Below are 19754 nucleotides of genomic sequence, written 5' to 3' on the forward strand. Positions count from 1 at the left end.
TGCTAACTTAGGAGTATCAACTATCAGCTAACGTATTTTTGCTTGTGATGTCGCCTTTAGCACTTTTTTCATTCAGATATGCTTATTAAATTTGTGGGCTAGTTTTGGGGTAAAGCAGTCTTGAAATCTAGTTTTGCTTTTTGATATACTTTGTTTGAAATTAAGGAACTCTAAGCAAGACAGCTCATTTAAAGAATTTTTCTGTCAGGTATAAAAAACAGATCACTGACAATGTTGTATGATTTCAACAGTTGGAAATAGAGCCAATATTGCTCTTAAGCAGGAGCAGAGCCCTAACACCCAATAAAGTAGTACAGCCTTAAGAAGTGTCACTGAGATCTTGTTTGTTGTGGCTTACTTAACCCTGTTCTTTACTACATCACTGATTATTTATAAATGAAGATAGTTTTTGTGGACAGTCTTGAAACAGAACTGAAATGTAGCTGTTTGCTAGTATGAAAATGCACTCATGGATGCATAGGATAGTGCAAAAATGAGACATTTAGTTCTCTTGTAAGTAACAGTTCTTGCAGGTAGTATTTATATGATCATACTTCTTCATTGCCTTTATTTTGCTGTACTAATTGATTATATGATGGTAAGAAAATATGTTGAAAAAGGAAGATGCTGTAACTGTTTGATTATCTGTTGTGTTATTTTTTTTTCTTTTTCAGGCATCTATTAACAAGCTAAAAGTGACAGAACCATGGCTCAGTTTCCAACACCTTTTGGGGGTAGGTGGTTTATAGTGTATTCTGAAGTATTCTTATACGCAAAAATTTTGCATAAATGTGTTGCTTTCAAGATATGTTCTGCATGGATAGAGTTTGTGGATAGCGTGTCTTTCTGAGATTATAGTTTATCTGATTTGTGATGCTTTTGCAGACCTGTTAGAGAACATGAAATTTTGCAGAGACATCTCAAGAGAGTCAAACAGAAAAGCTGTGCTGGATCCCTTTTTGTGCATTGATCCATTACAGTCCTATAGTTCGTAACCGTAGGGCAGATCCAGGCCACTCAGCCACTGACAGTAGGGCATAGCCTCATTCTGCAGTTAGCCAGTTTTGTTTGCCTGTCTTAAGCTTCCCCATTCAGTCCTGCCTGCGTTTTTTTTTAATACACTTTTATATACTTTTTTCAGAGGAAAGTCTAAAATGCTATTTAAATGTTATAAATTCTAACTTTATAAGTACTACTTGTGGCTGAGAAATGGATATGCTTTTTCTTTGAGGATTCTTGGACTTTTTAATTGCTAAAAAGTACAGCAGATGCCTTTAGATGCTATCATTTTAAATATATGTTCCTTATTGTCCCATAACCCATGTTTAGATTAGAACAAAGGTGCTGTATTTTTTTAGCTCTCCATTTATGACAAGGGAAGGTATAGCAACTTGAACTTCAGTCTTTTTGAAAGATCCAGGAAGGGCTGTGATAATGCAACAGAGACATTACTTTTTGCTGTTCCCATCAGACATGTTTTTGAGCCCAGTTTTGCAACCAATCTGAAGTAAGATTACAAAGATAAATTTTGCTCCTGACACGTAGTAACTAGTTTGGTTCCACTTAAATGTTGCATCTGTTAAGGGTTTTTCTCTGGAGATGCAGATATGATTCTTGTGTGTATGTTTGTGTGTGTGTGTATATATATATACACATATAAATATGCATAGACACACCAAAAAAAAGTGTGTCTGTATATAAATATATATGGAAATCTTTGGAATAGAATATAGCTAGGAACTAAATTTGTACTTGGTGTTTCAGTGGGAGACTTCAATCAACACGTGTTGTTCAGAGTATGTTGTTAGAGGAACACCAGTTCTTGTTAAATACAACTGATTGCACCCAGTCTTTGCCAGTCTGAAAAAGTCTGTGAAGCACAACAGAAAGAGCAACTCTTTGCATGTGGTAGCTAGAACAAATGTATCATGGGAAGCTGCCATTCATTGTCTCGTTTATCTTTAGCTCCAGCCCCTGGAATTAAATCTTGTTTGGTGCCAGACTTCAGGAGTAAAGCTGGCTACCAAAAACCTTGATCAAATGAACTCACGGGACAGTTTAATGTAGGATACACTTTCAGATAATGTAAAAAGTTGTGAATAGTTTCATTTCACTATGATTTTTCCAGTCTAAGAGAAGTCACAATGTGAATGAAATCTGCTTGTTCAGACCGAGGTATTTCCTTTTCTTTAGAGTTTGGGCTGTGCTTTGCATGCACCCACATTTAAACATGTACATGCATTCTTAATGGAAATCTTGTCTTCAAAGCATTCTCCTCTGCTGTCTTCAGAGAGTTTTCATTGCATTACAGATGGATAGCAGCTTTCTTTTTTCAGCTTTATACATTACCATTTGTTCTTGCATCTGTTGTCCAGAATCCTGTTAATTCTAGTAGATGGCTTTAGGAAGGAAGGAAGGAATTCACTATTTCTTCTCAAACAACTTTTCTCATCTGACTGCTCTTCAAAGAGGAAGTTTAAATAAGCATGTGGCTGATGTAGTTTCTGGACTGTCTTTAATTTGTAGTGTGGTGTGAGGGAAGTTTGTTATTACATTAACACTGGAACCAGGTCTACCAAGTAACATCATATCTCCTCTTAGAAGAATGACAACAAAAGTCTAAGATTGTTGTAAGAGGAAACCAATGGTGGAGAGAAAAATCTCAATTTTTATGAGGAAATTTGTGATCCTTTTGAGAATGCAGCATTTTGTTACCTGTAGTCACCAACCAAATGCAGAAGAGAAAATTTATGCAGTCTCCATCTTTGGAGAGCCCTCACTCCAAATGTGCAGTATCTAGTATCCCTCTGCTTGTGGATACCAATAATGATGTTTATGTTATTTCACTTCCTTTATTTTTAAAGAATCTTTCAAGTCAGTTTGGGAAATGGGTATGGAAAGAGGACCGCACCTGCTATTTAAATTGGGGTGACTCATTGATATTTCAGAATGCAGCTTACTTTAAGGATGATTAATGAAAATAAAAATAAGCATGGCAGGATTTTTGTATTTGTTAGGAAGAATGCGGTATGCTCGACCTTCTGCTGATTTGTCCAGGAGAAGAAATGCCCATTTCATATATGAGAGCCCACTGCTTTGCTTTTAATGATGAGGTGATTGCTAAGCCATGTAAAAGAAAAGGTGGTCAGAGGGTTTGCTGCTTCATTCAATAATAGTTTGTTTATGAGTCAATTTTGTGGTTTGGTGATATGTATCCAAATATATCGAAAAGCCCCACAACTTCTGTATTAACATCCAGGATCTGAAGACATGAATGATGTCTTGGTGTTGGGTAAGATCCTGCTTCATGCCCTCACTTATATCTTCTAGTTTTCTCAAATAAAAAAGTATGGAAACAAGTCAATGCCATTCATACTTTTCTGACTGAAGAGACTGCTAAGCTTGCTTGGTTTAGCATTGGCTCTTTTGATGTTCATAACCCACAAAGGAGATCTACTGTTTCAACCAGATCAACCAGATCTCCATCTGGAAGAGTAAATGTTGACAATCACTTGTACCAGTTACAGGGACTCCAGAGAAGAAATCAACAAATTTTGTTTCAAAATAGTTAATAGAATACTTTTTTAGTTACCTTATGCCATAAGAGTTTTTAGTTCTGGGTTTTTATTGCCTTCTTTGTGGAAGGTTAGGAAGAACTGGGGGTGTGTTATGTTTTTGGGGCTTGGGTGTGTTTTGTTGTGTGTGGGAGGGGGTTTTGTTTGGTTTTCTTTTTTGTTTCATTTTGTTTTTGGTGTTTGTGGTTTTTTTTTTTTTTTTTTTTTTTTCTGTTTGGTACTATAGTCATGCATACCTCAAATTCAGAGAGAGCAAGCCAGCAAATCATTGCAAATTTAATGTTTGGTTTGTTTGTTTTTCTCTCCCCACATTATGTTAAAGAAATTCTCCCTCTTTGTGTAAGCCACCACATATAGCCATAGGATCTTAGGCTGGAGTAGTCGTTTCCAATACAGGGATATGTTCATCTGCCCCTAGTTGACCAAGACTAGTTGGTCTAGTCTGCATATTGGTCATAAAGTCTTAACACTGTTCATTTCATCCTGTCAAGAGTTCTTGAGAAGACGGGAGGGATTATTGGATATGTGAACTATTGTGTTTTGGGATGTTCGTGCCCAAAGAGGAGTTCTTTTTCATCCCCACAGGGAGCACAGCTATGAAATCTGTTTATGGTGCCTCTGTGAGCTTAATCACTAAAATTCTGGGATTTTTGGACTAATTTTAAAAAGTCCTGTCTTTGAATTAGATATTATTAGCGTGTCTGCTTTTAGAAATACACAGGCTACCTAAAACTGAGATGATAATTTTTTACCAAGAATGTATCTTTTCTTTCAGTGATGAAATCTGCCATTTAAAGGAATGTTTTTTTTCTCTTGTCCGTTTCCTTTTCTCTCCAAAGTATATCTTGCCACATGAAAGCAGATTTTTAAATAGAAGAAGTTCAGGAGACAGGAAATTCTCATGTTCTTTATAAGTGCTGAGTCTGATTCTGCCTCAGCCTGCAAGCAGCTTGAAAGACATGCTGTAAATATTTCTGTACTGTATTACTTGAAGTTTAATCTCTAAGACATTAGTACTGAGACAGAGTGAATGCTAGATCTTCTCTTAATTTTTCTACAAGCCTACATTTTATCTTCTAATATTACTTTGATAAAATAGTGACTGTATTAACTTGGATACCTTCATGTCATTATGCTCCTGTACAAATAGGAGTTACTGTAAGTTGCACCAGTGTAATGTACTACTATGGATGTTGAAATAATTATGTTTTACTGGTTAGAAATTATTGAGACAAACCTGAAACACAGTGTTAGGGTGTTTATTTGAGGTCTTGAGTGGAAGCTGATACATGTTTGCTCTGAATATAAATTATTTGGTGGATGCAAGTGAAATGTCTGCAAGAGAAGTGCTGCAAAAATGGAGGTAAAACTGGAAAAAGCATTGTGGAAGGACAGCACTGTAGAAGGGTGGTAAATCTCAATATAAACTATATATTTGCCTCCAATTCATGAGTATGGTGTGAAGAATCTGGTCTGTATAACACATTCTTACTCGGATTTCTCATTTTCGGAAGAATGAGGAGCACACTTTGCTGTGCTATTGTTGCCTGTGAGAAATGTTTACTATCTGTTTGAGTCACACTTTTCCTAGACATGTAAGGAGAAGAGTTCTCTTATAATAGTACAAAACTACATAGTATTTGAGGTACCTTTTCAGTTAAAAGAACTTGAATTGCATTTCAGCTATATGTGCTCTGAGAGGCAAATGACTTCCTACCCCCTAAATATCTAGTGCTATGAACCTACTGCACTCTATCCTCTAATATGCTGATGTTGTCTTTTAATAGAGCATTTGTAAGTTTGATTGCACTTTGAGTAGCCTGATTGTAACTGAAGATTTGTATGAGCCAGATAATTGAATCTGTGCTCAGCAGTCATCTTAATTAGATAACACAGTCCTGGTAAGTTCATACATCCTAAATGACTATTTAAGGATTAATGGAGCTTTCAACTATAGGCTTTGGATGAATGGCTTCTGTGTATATGTTGTTTTTAGACATCCAGTATGATGTGGTAAAATTACACTCAGAAATAAAAATAGTGCAGTTTTTACATAATGTTTCTTAATTTTATTTCTCAATTTTTTTTTGAACTAGGCAACCTGGATGTCTGGGCTATTACTGTGGAGGAGAGAGCTAAACATGATCAACAGTTCCATAGTCTGAAGCCAATATCTGGATTTATCACTGGTAATGAAATAGTTTTGACTTCTAATTTCATTTAATTAAATCTTAACTAGTGAGCCTAAATATGTATAGAGTTCCCTGTGAAACATTTGGGCATAAGAATTTTAAAAATGGAACAGATATTACTCATTTTATGTTCCATTTTTCATATGCTTTACCACATCAACCCATCTTTTCTGTTATTTTCTGATATTTTTCTGATATTTACCAGCTATACATCTGGTTTATACCACTTGATTTTTCTGTAAGTAGGAATAAAATAACTGTGCTAAAATAAAATAAAACAAAACAGTTCTATTGTGTAGAGCCAGCTGATACTTAGAAACTGTAGAGTTAGAATTCAGGATGTGGAATCACTCTAATACCTGGTAATATTTATAATGCTTTTAATGTGCTCAGTAAATTAGCTCGCTGTGCTGAGTCTGGCTGAGATGGAGTTAACTTTCTTCACAGCAGCCTGTATGACACTGTGACTAGATTTGTGACTAAAGTGATGTTGATAACACATCAGCTTTTGTCTATGGATGAACACGATTTGCAAAGCCTATCTCCCACACCACCACGCTCAGCAAAAACTGGGCGGGTGGAAGCTGTTGTCTTTCAAGGTAGCCATTACTCAGAGACTGAGCTTGAAAACAGTGGTGAGTGATGAGCTTTGCATCACTTGGGTTTTTTGTTTTTTTCCTACTCTTTCACTTATTAAACTGTCTTCAGTGTCACCAATGAGCTTTCTGAGTGTTCTAACTTTTGCTTTTCTCTTCCCCATCCTGTTGGGAGTGGAGGGAAGTGAGGAACTGGCAGAGTGCTTAGTTTCTGCCTGGGGTCAACCACCATGCTAACATACTAATAGATTAAGAAGTTTATTTAAATAAAGATGTATCGATTTAACTGAAATCTGTTTCTGGAATGCATTCTTTAAACTATTAAAATTGGCGTGGATGACTACTTTTAGAAATATAAATGGCAAAATTTATTGAAGTTGTGGGAAGCAAAGCTGCAAGTAAAGAAGTTGCACTATGAAATTTTCATTGAACACCACTAATTTGCTTTAATTTTACAGGCAGTAGGATGCCATTAATAGTTTGTTTTGTTGTATTTAATTTTCTTCGGTGCTGTCTACATTCTGATGCTCAATTGAAATGAAAGGTATAGAAGTCTTTTACCTTTCTTGCTGTGTCTGATCCATCAAGAGGATTTCCAGAGTGTGAAATCGGAATCAGATTCTTAGCAGTCTCATCACAGGCATACATGCCTCGAAGTATAAAACTTTTCTACTACTGTTACATGACAGATATGATACAAAATACTACTGTTTTTATTGACCTTCTTTGATATTTAGTGCTACTGTTTGCAACTTTCCTCTACAAACCACAACATTTCCAAGTGCCTAATCCTTTTGTAATTGCTTTTCTATCTTTGCTTTTAATGGACAGCAGGAAAATGACTTTGAAATATGCTGTTGCTTTCTTTAATAGTGTGTGGCTTATCAGATTCACATCAGGGTGAAGACCACTAGTTTGTGCAAGCTGACTAGCATTATACTTCCAAAAAAATCTCGAGATTTGTATTGATACATAGTCTCTGTGAAAGAAGAAATTTTCTTCTCCTCATAAGGCATATGATTCCTGCAAAGAGAGCCATTAACACAGATAAGGGACTGTGAACCATGAGTTTCCCATTGCCCTGAATGTTTATGCCCAGTTGACTTAGTGGAGTGCTGATTGCTGCAGATTTAAACAGTATGTGCTTGTTGGAAATAGCTGGTAGGTGTACAAGTGACAAAGTAAGTTTAAATCTCATACCCTGTTATTTAGGTGTAATATTAAGTATTTATGGATTTACTGTTGCTTGTGGTTTAGATATTTTTGACTCACAATTTCCTCTTTCCTCTTACAGATATTTTTAGCATTTTCTGAAATGATGTCCTATTCATTTTATAGGTGATCAAGCTAGAAACTTTTTTTTTCAATCTGGGTTACCTCAACCGGTGTTAGCACAGATATGGTGAGTACAAGGGAGGGGATGGGAGAATCGCAGTTATATCATAGAGCTAAGTTTAGTTGTACAGACTTGGACAGTGACTATCTTTCACAATATGGAGTTTAAAATCACCTGTTTAGTTCAGTGTGCTTTCCAAAAGTCTATAAGGCAAATGTGCTTTTGTAGTATGTTTTAGCTGAGTTTTTAAGTTACTAATTTAGTGATCAGAAGTAGCCATCCTTCTACAAATGACACTTACAAAGTTGGCACTTTGCAAACCTCATTTCAAATTACTAAATGCTTTAAATTTTATTAAAACTACTTACACAGTCACTAAGCACAATAATTAGTATTAAAAATCTTCTAATGGGGTATCCTGTGCAAGACTTGTCACAGAAAGACTTTGCTACAAAAATTAAGACTGGCATAGACTGTTTCCAGTGTAGTTGGAGATACAGTTTGAAAGCTTGAAATTTTTACCATTCCTTGGTGAGTTTAGACAGATCTCCATTGCTGTGTGTTACACATGACAAACTTTTCTACAGTCTCCCAGTTTTTACGTGCAGAATTGCAATTGTTTCTGCTTAAAATTATATGACCACACCACGCCCAGACATGCTAACTTGCATAGATTATTCATAATTTACATGCAATATATTACTACTAAAACTATTTTTTTTTGTACTAGACAGAGTGAAGTAGTATGGTTTTTCATTGTAGACTGGAAAAAGCAGCAGGGGGATGGGTAATTTTCAAAAAATATGTTAGCTTTTCCTCTGTTAACTGTTTGAAAGAGAGGGTAGTTTATTGCAGTTATAAAACCTTTTTGTTGTATTAAGGACTTTTAAAGGCAGAATCTTGCTCTGACTGGAGAAAGAAGATAATTATTTTCTTGCAAAAAAACCAATTGCTTTGGAAATATGCATGCCTAAAAGAGGGCCCAAATTTATGTGACTTTTAAATAAATAGGTTATGTTCTTTTCAAATTATCTTCATCTTACAAACATCAAATCTGGTCTCTACTTATTTGTTGAAGATTCAGTGGAAGCTTAAATGTCCATTTGGAACTTCCCTTGCCTCTTAATTAAACAAAGACAGTTTTGTCTTAAACAAGACATCCTTTCTCCAAAAATGTTCTGTAGGTATTAACTTTAAATAGGTGTTAACAAAACTAAACAGTTGTAAATAGTCTGACTAAAAGTCTCTTCCTCTCCAAATTATTCAGTTTTTCAGCCTCTTGAGAGGGGGAGAATCATTCCACTAGTTCTGTATTTGTCATAGAGACAAGACCTGAACTTGTGCATTTTTTTAAATAAAGCTGAACAAAAAATTTATTCATGCTGCCTTTATAAATCATAAAAAAGCATACAGACATCCCTTTCTTGCTGTCTCCCTGCTTTTTTTCAATCATCTGTGAATTAAGCAAAGTAAATATTTAAGTGAAAATCTAGATCACTTGTATACAGTCCCAGTTTGAATTAGAATAATAAAGTGGGAAAACAGTTGCATAGTGGTAGTAAAACTCCTTAAATAGAAGAAAAGAAAATAAAAAAGAGGGGAAAAAATGCCCCCCCCCCCTATTTTCCCACAACTTGAATGATCTAACTCTTGATCTGTCAGTGAATGTTTATTTGTAACCTACCATAGATTACTGCTGTCCCACAGAAACAATAGAGGTTAGACTGTTTAGTGGCAAGAAGTCCTTTGCAGCCTCCAAGGACCCTCACAGTATTGCAAGACTATACTGAAAAATGTGAATCATTGTTTGCCTTAGCTCCCAGGGGTAAGATCTCAAAGTGGCATACTTGCTTTGTGGATTAATAGCAGTATTCTAATGTTGTCTGTCTAAATTTCTATTAACATTGATATAGATCCATGAGTACTTAAATAGAGGGTGGAGTTCTGCAGTAATAAACCTCAAATCTTTGTGGGAAATACAAGCTGCATAAAACCTCTTTTTTTTATCAGTGTTCTTTATTTCCTGAATAGGTGGATTTTTCCTTTTAGATAGCATTTTATTATTAGAAGTAACGAAAAGAAGGTACAGCAGTCTTTAAGGAAGGAAAGTTGTTATTCTGAGTTAGAGCAACTTGCGAAACTCTTCAAATTAATTTTCTGATCCTAGAAGTATGGAAGTGTATATATATTGTGGTTTTGTAGTGTTTTCCTATTCTCAATGTTCTGCTTATTTTGAATACAATTCATTACGTTAATCTTTCTGCAAGATAGGAGCCTAACGTTTGTTTCATAAAGGGTTACCTACAGCTGTATGTAGACAATCTCATGCTAATACAAAGTTTCACCTGTTCTGTATAGAAAAAAAGAACTGGGAAAGGAACTGCAGGGGGGATTGGCCTAATGAGTAACTGGCCAGACTGTTTTCAGACTTCTGTGCAGAAAAAACAAGAGCTCTGTTAGTTTCCAAACATATTACGAGTGAGAGAATTTTGATTGCAGAAGTGAGCAGTGTAAGTATTTTCGCTGTCTTATATTTTAAGTTTAATTAAAACTGTATTGGTTTTCACTAGAACCTAAAGAAATGCTAGCTAGCTGAAGTACCAGTTAAATGTCTTCTGCCTCAAGAGCTGCTTTGAGAATATTTTGCAGTTAGTGTAATTGCTTTTTAAGATGAAACTCTAAGGAGTATGTCTTATTTTAATTTCTGCTATTAATCAAAACTTCCCTAGAATTCATTTTCCTTAAAAATAGTAGCTCCATGGTCTTTAGCTTTGAGAATTCCTGTGTCCCTTCTACTTGTCATTCCTTTAAGAAAAAAGAAGTCTCTGGAACCTCAGTAGAGCAAATTAGTAGAATTATTGTGGTCTGTCATGACAACTTCTTTACTGTTCTGCCCTTTAAAAGCTTTGGAATCTGCCAAACTGGTTATCTATTAAGAAGCCTCTATAAGTAGGGCTTGAATTGAGAGTGCAGTGGCTTGGAAGATAACTACTTTTAAGTAGGCAATAATCTGGCTTTCTTCTAAAGCCGTCATAAATGGTGGCCTCAAAAAGCATCTTCTGTGTAGCCAGTCTCTCTGGAATTAAATGAGAACTAAAATAATCTATGCCATCTGTTTCTTGTGCACTTAGAGTTATTTATTTTTTCAGGACAAAAACCATTGGTTGACTTACCTAGTTCTGACATATACTTCCCTCACGACCTTCTCAATCTTTCACTCCCACACTTGGACACATTCATGGGCGGCAATTCCGTCAGCTGTAACTGTTACTATACGTGCATTAATTAAATGACTGATGCTAAAGACCCAATTTCTGCAATTATGGCTGGGTTTTATAACACAGTATGGGATTGTATAATCTAATATGGGAATGTAAAGCTAAATAAATACAGATTTTCGAACTGCGAGGAGGTTTCCTTGTTTTAACACTTGGTGCTATTTTCATGGGAATAGATGTTTTGTAGGATAATCACAAGCATATTTGACAGAAAAAAAACCTGTACATGCTTAGTTTCTGTACTTTATAAGTGCAGAAATAATCACATGGTGTTTGCATTCTGCAGAAAAGAGCAGAGAAAAGATGAAGAGATCTGTAGGGAAAGAATTTTGTCAGCACCTGAAACCTAGCATTGTGATGAAGTCCACTGCATTCTCTCCCTGTTATAAACACAGACCTGTTCTATAAAATATAATAAATATTTTGTCAATGTTTAATCCATTTAGTGCTCTGCACTGGTTCCGGTCAGACCTTAAATGAAACAAATTCAAGGACACTGCATTCTTCCAAATTTCATTAGAAGCAGAACAGTGAAATTAGGTAGTGTTTACTGTCAGCCACTCGCTGCATTTAAGCTGATGGTTATTCAAAAGTTGCACTCTAACAGCATGACACAGTAATTAGAAATGGAGATTTACTCTGGTTTTGCACTGATGATTTTGTCAGACAAAAGCTGATTTTTGTTGACTTGCTTTAAAAATGTGTATAAATTCTTTAGTGTCTACATAATTTTTCTCACTGAAATTTGTGCTGTAAATTTAAATAACAAAGCCGTTGATGTAGAGTAAATGAGTTGAACAGAAGGTCAGACGTTAAATTAAATGCTACTGCTGATTATGTGACTAGGAGTTCGATTATAAAACAGTGAGACTGAACATCAAAGTTTCTTCTTACTGGACAATTAGTATTTTTCTCGTGTAGAATGCAAAGACTTAGCATGTTCTAGCAGTACACTCTGTATATAGTGCCTGGAGAATCAAGGTTGTCTACAGTGTGATATTTACTCTTATTGCATTTTCATGGCCATACAAATGACAGGATGAGGGACTCTGCCTGTGTTTTAGTACTGGAAAGGCTTGCGTTTTCTAAATCGAAAGTATTTGCAGGGGTAGAAGCCACTTAGGTTGAACAAGTAAGACTACTATAAACACAGTTTGTGTAATTACTTTGCTTAAATACAGAGATGTAAGGAACATTGTGACTGTTTATTTGAGTTGCTGGTGCCAGTTGGTCACTATGTACCTTGGAGAAGGAGTCATCTTTGGGAGGATCACTGACTGCTTGGAGTGCAGTCAAAGATCTGTTAGAATAGGTTAGTCTGCACCAATTTCTCTTGCTTTGTTCCTCTGCACATCCTCAGCTTCCTAGCTATATAAGCCTGTTTTTTACTGCTTTTTTCCATTGTGCATGTGACAGAAGAATGCCTAAACATGTGTTGAACTAAACTTTCATTTAAAACCCCAGACATTTTCCTTCTTGACTGTTTTTGAATTTTTTTTTAAGTTGCCTTCAGAAAGCTGTGGTGTCTGCTCGTAAGCACCAATTAAATGAAGCTAATTATCTCTCCTGGTTTTCGTTGTTCTTAATACTCTGTATTCTTACCCTTGGTATTCATTCACTGTATGTTAGTTTACTTTCTAGCACAAAACCCACCCAAGGGAGCACTTCAGGAAATACATTTAGCCATTAAGTTTCTGACATTCTAACACTCCAAATACCTTTTCTCTCTTAAATGCTTTGGGTCAGTAAGACTTGCAGCATGTATTTCTCTGAAGTGAAACTTTTAGAAATCTAACATCACTGTTTGTAGGTGGTGACTAGTGATGTTGTATGGACTATTTTGGTTTTACAAAGTAAAGGTGTAGGAAGAAGATGAAAATATACTGACTGGTGCTGTTCCTTGTAGGCCTGAGTGATGGTTTTGGGTAGCAAAAATTCTACAGCAGGTTGTGGAACACTTCCATGCTATTGTTGAAAAACAGAATGGATCTTCTTAGTTGTCACAGTTAAATGATGAATTCCTTCAAAATGAATTTGGGCTTTTTACAGGAATTTTAAGTTTATACAAACATTTCTGATTTAGAGAAAATTTTAGAGAGATGCAGGCATGTCCTTTGGAGTTTTATACCTGTTTCTTTGTATAGGAGGAAAAGCACTACATACTGCATATGTGCAGTCTGTTTGCAGGTTTGCATATAGTGGCTTGTGGCATGTACATGCCACTGGACAGAAAGCCATGATGGAACCTAACAAACTCTTAGTATTTTTATGTCCAGAGAAAGCTATTGCACGTCAGAATAAACAGAACCTGGATAACCTCAATAAAAGAATGTGAGAAGCCTACTCTGTGTTTTAAACCATTTTCTAGAAGTAACTATACCTCTCATTTGAAATATACATTTTTCATTAACAGCCATTGCAGTCTGTCTTTGTTGCTTAACACTCATAGGAGAGAGGCTTTTTTGCCTTCATTGGGGTTTTCCCACTCATCTCTTCAAGTTGTGTGAAGATAAAAACATAACATCTTCCACTTCAGCTTAGCCTGATACAATATCAGGAGGTACCAGTGTGTTACTTGCTGTTCTTGGAAGAGTGATCACAAGCTGAGACTTTAAAGCAGTGATGTTTTGCAAAGAAGAGGAGATTCCCATGCCAAATTGGTGTGTCTCTTGGTCTAGGTTTGCCATGCTGACCTTCTTTCTCCCTTCTGCTGCTGGGACTGCCAGATATACAGTCCAACTGCTACAGTAGATTTAGGCTTCCAAAGGCTGGTAGTGGGATTAGAGGAAGATTTAAAGTTACTGAAAAGTAGGCAGGTTTTATCTGTAAATTAAACTTCCCTGGGATACAAAGCTTCAAGAAGCAACACATAGAAGTTCTCACAGCCAAAACTTGTTCTTCAGGGAAATATATGTAGTAATTCAACATCTTTCAGGGAGTGGTGCAATGCATACTTTTCAACTGTAAGCCTCAAAGTCTACAGTTTCCTCACTAGACTTTCTTCTTTCAATACTGCTGCCATATTTTCAGTAGTATTATTTAGCCTCATCACATCAAAATTAATGGTTTGAGACAGATAACACTGCTGAAAATGCGGTCTTATAAGTATTGGGAAGGGCTGGAGTTGTCTCCATTTTTTGAAGTAATACTACTGGTGATCCAAACCAGGGGAAACTGTTATGAGGTATGATTGACCTGTGGTAGCCCTTACTGAGATCTACCTCTTCATTTAGTTTTTCTAGAGGTTTTTTTTTTTCAGAGTGGAAGGGTTTTCATTTTGTGAATGCTTTTCCACTTTATTTACTTGGCTGTCTTCTTACTGAAGTTTCAATTATAAATAACTGTCAATTTATTTCAGTACTTTTTTGATAACTATTCACGTACTTGCATGAAATCTTTCCTTGACAGGGATTTGATCAGAAATAAAGCTCTAGTTTAACTAGACTGCCTGGATCCTTTGTGTTGTCATGACTGTGAAATGTAAATGTACGCATGAACTTAGAACTATATATTATTCCAATACTGAAATGTGTACTTAATTCTTCAAATGAATGCAAAGAAATAAGCCTAATGTTTTAAACTAAGTTTACAACTGATTACATTATTAATACATGTTTGCTCTGTTTTATGGTTTGCAATTGCAGGAATTAACATTCTTCTTCCTGCTGCTCTCCCCCCAACCTCCCAACCCTATTCCCTGCTGGGCATGGTTTTCTTAGCCATCAAATGAAGAAACAAAAAGAAGACTGTTTAAGTCAGACTACTTTACATGAAAGCCTGTTCAGGTCTAGGCTCGATATTTTATCTTGAATACTATTGTTTAACTGAAAACACATTTGTACACAGGAGGTGTAATGGTGTTTAGTGAGGTGCACAGATTTAAATAACATTTTATTTAAATTGTAGCTAAAGTACGAATTTGGAGACTAAGTCACTTTGTTCCCTGTGGTGCTGGTTGTAGTACCATGTAGTTTCATTTGTGTAATTTTTGAAAAGTTTTTGTAGAATTACATTAATTCTTCTGTAGACATTTCACTGTAATTCCTCTAAGAGTTGAAAAGTGACTTAAAAATATTTATTAATCACTCCAAGAAAGAAATCGAGAAGCTCTCCGTAAACAGTGGCTTATTTTGTGGCTGTATTTAGCCTGATGTTATTGAGTGGACATTAGGCTTGAATATACATGCCTATGAACACTCCTAGGTCAGTTCTTGAAGTTCCTAATTTAAGCATCTAACTGTGAAAATCATGTATTTTGTAGGGCTCTAGCTGACATGAACAATGATGGGAGGATGGATCAGTTGGAGTTTTCAATAGCTATGAAACTTATCAAATTAAAACTACAAGGCTATCAACTCCCATCTGCACTGCCTCCCGTCATGAAGCAGCCACCTCTTCCTCTGCCTAGTGCACCAGGATTTGGTAAGCTCTTGGTTTTCCTCCTAGTTAGCTTGTATTGTTGCAACCTCAGTTGAATTTGATAGTTGTTTTGCAGCTTTCAAAAGACACTTTTAGGAAAAACTACTTCTAAAAGTACGTGGCTAAAACCAAACGCTTCCGCATGCATGAACATGCTCCGGAAAAAAATCTCAACGACCTTTTAGCACCCAACCATACTCAGTAATGTAATTTAAGGTCCCATTTGCTTCAGGTCTTATACTGCTTCCCATGAGTGAAAACAAAAGTGTTTGCAGGGAAAAAAAGGTGAATCAGATGGCAGGGCTAGTGCATTCCAAACTGATGGAGTTTTTATTTAAGCTGTTGTTATTTATCACTATTTTTCATTATGGCATCTCTAGCTGTGGCAAGATTAGCTATGTTTTTCTTTATTTTTTACAAGTCGTGGTAGTAATATGCCCCTTTGCTTTCACTTTATGAACAGTGCTGCACTGGGATTAGCTAGAATAACTGCTGATTCAGTTCTCATGGTTAGTACTGCCAAGGTTGCCATCATTTCAAAGAAGATGGTAGGGAAAATGGAATAGCAAGAGGAAAATAAGAAATGAAACTGAACCCCTCATATTTGACACCTTGATGTTCTGCTGTATTCTGTAGTAAGAGATCCTATACCTTTCTGGTTTAGTCCTTGCTGTGACTCAAGTTGGTTGGTGCTTTAGAATCATGGCTGTCCTAAGAAAAAGGAACAGTGCAATTGAGTTTGATCAGTTGTTGCTTCTACAAATTTTACAAACAGTTTTATTTTTGACTGTAAGGAATCAGTGAAACTGAAAAGAACAAATACTGGTTTAAGTGAGAAAAGTCGTAATAAAGTCAAACCCCCAAGAAAACTAGCAGATTCTTTTTTTTCCTCATTCACTATAGACTTGATCTCAGCTGTTTGCACACAGCCTCATTCTTTCCATTGGCATGACCGGACCTCCTTAACCTCCCTGTTATCCATGCAACTGTGCTCACACCTAAAATACCTCATTACTGTGCTTCGCCCTATTAGCTTTGCACTGTTTAATCTTGACAATAGGCTGCAAGCAGTTATCCTGAAGCTTGCTCTTTTCAGCTGTGGCTAAATGTAGGCTTTGGATTCATTACTCACTGAAAGTTGACAGTGCTGCTCTTCATTTAGTTCAAGGCAACCAATTCTTTTCTTCAGCAAATGCTAATAGGCTTTTTTGGTCAGCGTTGCATCCAGTGTGATCTTACATACACAGATAATAAAGTGGTATGTTGTTCCCCTCTGCATTGTTTTATGTTTCCCTGCCATGCTAATGATGCAGTGGGGTGTGTGGAAGTTTCCATTTCAGTTTGCTCTTTAATTCTGCATTTACTGCTGAGTTGCAGGCTGCAGTTAAATTATGTCATATTAGGAGTCTCTAAATTAGAAAAAATATCTCCTTTTCTTGCCCATAGGTATTGGGGGCATTGCCAGCATGCCATCTCTTACAACTGTTGCCCCAGTGCCGATGGCACCTATGCCAGTAGTAGGAATGTCTCCACCATTAGTATCCTCTGTTCCTGCAGCAGCAGTACCTCCCCTGGCCAATGGAGCTCCTGCTGTTATACAGCCTCTGCCTGCTTTTGCTCATCCTGGTATGCTACATATTGAGTCGCTTTATTCTCTTGCTATTAATAATATGTTTTGCCATTTTCTTTGGATCCAAAGAACAGTAGACATGGAATTAGTCATTCTAACTTACTTTGGATAAGGACTGTGCTTTGGTTTAGCCCAATGTAATTGGTAAGCATATTCGTATACAATTGAAAAGAAGAAACATGGACATACCATAGTCATAACAGTCAGTCATATTGAGCAAAATATTAACCCTGTTATAACAGCAGTATGATAAATTTAGCTTGGCAATAAGCTGTTGCCTCAGAGTTGGTCCTCTCCTATATATTTATAACTACTGAAGTGCTGTTATTTGTTAGATTTACTTGAAAATGCTGGAATAAATATGATTTCTAACATTAATCACAATATAATTTTAAATCAACAGTGTTTGCATAAAACTGCAAAATTAAAGAAGACATGAGAAAAATGCCTTTGTTTTCATCTATTTTTTATACCCTGTTAACTTATCTTAACCTTTTTAAAGGGATGCCATCAAAAATACCATAATGCTTGTGTTTTGTGTTAGGAACTAGATTAAAGTAATTGAATTTCTAGATTTTAAAATATTAACACTAATAAATACATGTATTCTCTTATTTACAGCCACATTGCCAAAGAGTTCTTCCTTTAGTAGATCTGGTCCAGGATCGCAGCTAAATGCAAAACTGCAAAAGGCACAATCGTTTGATGTGGCTAGGTAAGTTGGTATGGAATGAGTGTAAGTGTGTATCTGGTTCCCCGGAGTTACAAAAACTATGTCTTTTTCACAAAGTTGTTCTCAGAAATAATATTTACTTGCAGAAATCAGTTCCTGCTGAGATACTACTTCAGGATTTCACAGGATGCTGTGGTTTTACAAGGAATGCTCCATGAGAAATGAATCATTGAAGTATAGTAATTAACTATTACAGTATGTGTTGAGACTATTTTCAAACTCTTGGAAACTTAATTTTTAGAAAAGCTCTTGCTTCTGTAAACATAATCTGCATTGTGTAATCCTGCAGAGGCAGTCCTTCTGTTAATGTGAAAACATAGCAAGTAATATTTTTTTAAAAAATTAGAAACTCTAGCATTATTTTTAAAAGCAAAATATTTAATATTTTTCATATTTTTAATGCATTCCATAGAACTATTTCTTATATATTCTACAAGTTCAGCACAAAAAAGAAAATCACCTGAAAGGCTTTTAGATTATTTCAAGACGCGGGAAGACGTATGGTTAGGCAGAATGTATTTTACTATGGTCTAAAGTCATGTATCTAACAAAATAAAACTTCCTGAGAGGAGGTAAGATAGTCATTTCACGTTTATAAATCAAAACTTTCTCAGAGGCCTATACTACAATTTTTTTTTTTGCAAGAAGAAAATGGGTTGGGTGTGATTTAATTTTCTATTTTTATTTTAATTTTTCTTCTGCAGGTTTTTCTTGTACCCTGGTATTAGATCAGTGACACTACTGATTATTGGCAAATAGGATTAAAAATCTTCCAAACCAGTTCTTTTTCTCTTTGAAGTCCAGTACTGTCTGGAACACAGTGGCTATTCTCTGATAAAATTTCCAGAGGTACAAGGAGTTATCTGCTTTGTGTGAAACCACTTAATATTTATAATGAACGAAGTTCAAGAAACTTTAGCCGAAATTGCTTCTAGATGTTCAGTAAGAGGACTTTCATAGTTTTGAGGTTAATTGTATCTGGATCTTGCTGGTCACTTTTGTTGCCAACAGAGGCCTGAAACTCAGGTGAGATTACTTCTTTTCTGAGGTGAGATTGCAAGGTTGTCTGAATCTGTTTGATTGCTGGAGCTTCCTTAGCTCCATCACAGTTACTTCATTAACTCTGAAACATCTGCCAGGACTAAAGGGGTGGTCTTCTTTCAAAGACTGCTGCTAATGCTGAGTGATGAACTATAGTGTGTCTTCAAGTTTTCTTTTGGAGAAAACAGATAGCAAAGTAATTGATTTGCAGAGCTTATGGCAAGGGAGGAAGAAGAGCAAAGTTCATTAAATCGGAATGTAAAGTTGAAGATTTTCTTTCTTCCTAGCTGATAATTATCTTGGGAAGGGTGAAATTCAAAATTCCACTTGTGGTGCTATTATTGCTCTCTCTGCCAAGTCACCAGCAGTGAATTCTTGGCATACGTGGTGTTTGACATACATGAGTCAACTGTTATGTCCTCCAGCATTTTTTTCTTCCAAAACCACCATTTCAGTATCCATGAAGGAGAGTTTCATTACGTAATAGTACAGCAACCTTACTTCACAGATCAAGGTACCTGTATATGTAAGACAAAAGTAGACTTAATGTGTGGAAACACCAAATATAGCAAAACTAGTGAGGGAGGAATGCACATCAATAAAGCTAAAATTGTCAGCTTTTTTTTACTTAAAATTTCAGTTCTTATTTTCATTATTTAAGATGCAGCTTGTTTTTGCTTTGCTCCCTTGAAGGAGTAGTATTAAAGCACAATAGTTTGGAAATAGAAAATAGAAATAGAGATATTAGCTGGTTTGGGTTTTGTTATGTAAGAATAGAATATGAGGTCAATTAGTAGAGTACTCATAGGATCCTTTTCTGCTCAACTTTGAATGATCTTAACCCGCTATCTGCTCAGTGGACCAGAGAAAAGATATTTGGTGGTTTTGGTTAATTTTTTCGTACCATGATTTGGTATCTAATAAATGCTTATTTAATCTGGTTGCCTTTTATTT

The 19754-nt window shown here is 35.9% G+C and overlaps 1 protein-coding gene across 9 annotated transcripts in view; it reads left to right on the forward strand.

Annotated features, from left to right (window-relative positions):
• ITSN1 (intersectin 1) overlaps positions 1 to 19754 on the forward strand; it is a 144197-nt gene that overhangs the window by 30156 nt on the left and 94287 nt on the right. For 7 of the 9 annotated variants that reach the window (XM_071810686.1, XM_071810678.1, XM_071810676.1 and 4 more), the window contains exons 2-7: positions 675 to 734; positions 5672 to 5764; positions 7702 to 7765; positions 15239 to 15399; positions 16843 to 17022; positions 17648 to 17741. In XM_071810686.1, coding sequence (XP_071666787.1) covers positions 707 to 734; positions 5672 to 5764; positions 7702 to 7765; positions 15239 to 15399; positions 16843 to 17022; positions 17648 to 17741 — 620 coding nt within the window. In that variant the 5' untranslated portion in view covers positions 675 to 706. The remainder of the gene's footprint in view (positions 1 to 674; positions 735 to 5671; positions 5765 to 7701; positions 7766 to 15238; positions 15400 to 16842; positions 17023 to 17647; positions 17742 to 19754) is intronic. The other 2 variants (XM_071810709.1, XM_071810718.1) reach the window with 2 other exon arrangements.

This window comes from Patagioenas fasciata, chromosome 1 (assembly GCF_037038585.1).
Source record: "Patagioenas fasciata isolate bPatFas1 chromosome 1, bPatFas1.hap1, whole genome shotgun sequence".
NCBI classification, from domain to species: Eukaryota; Metazoa; Chordata; class Aves; order Columbiformes; family Columbidae; genus Patagioenas; species Patagioenas fasciata.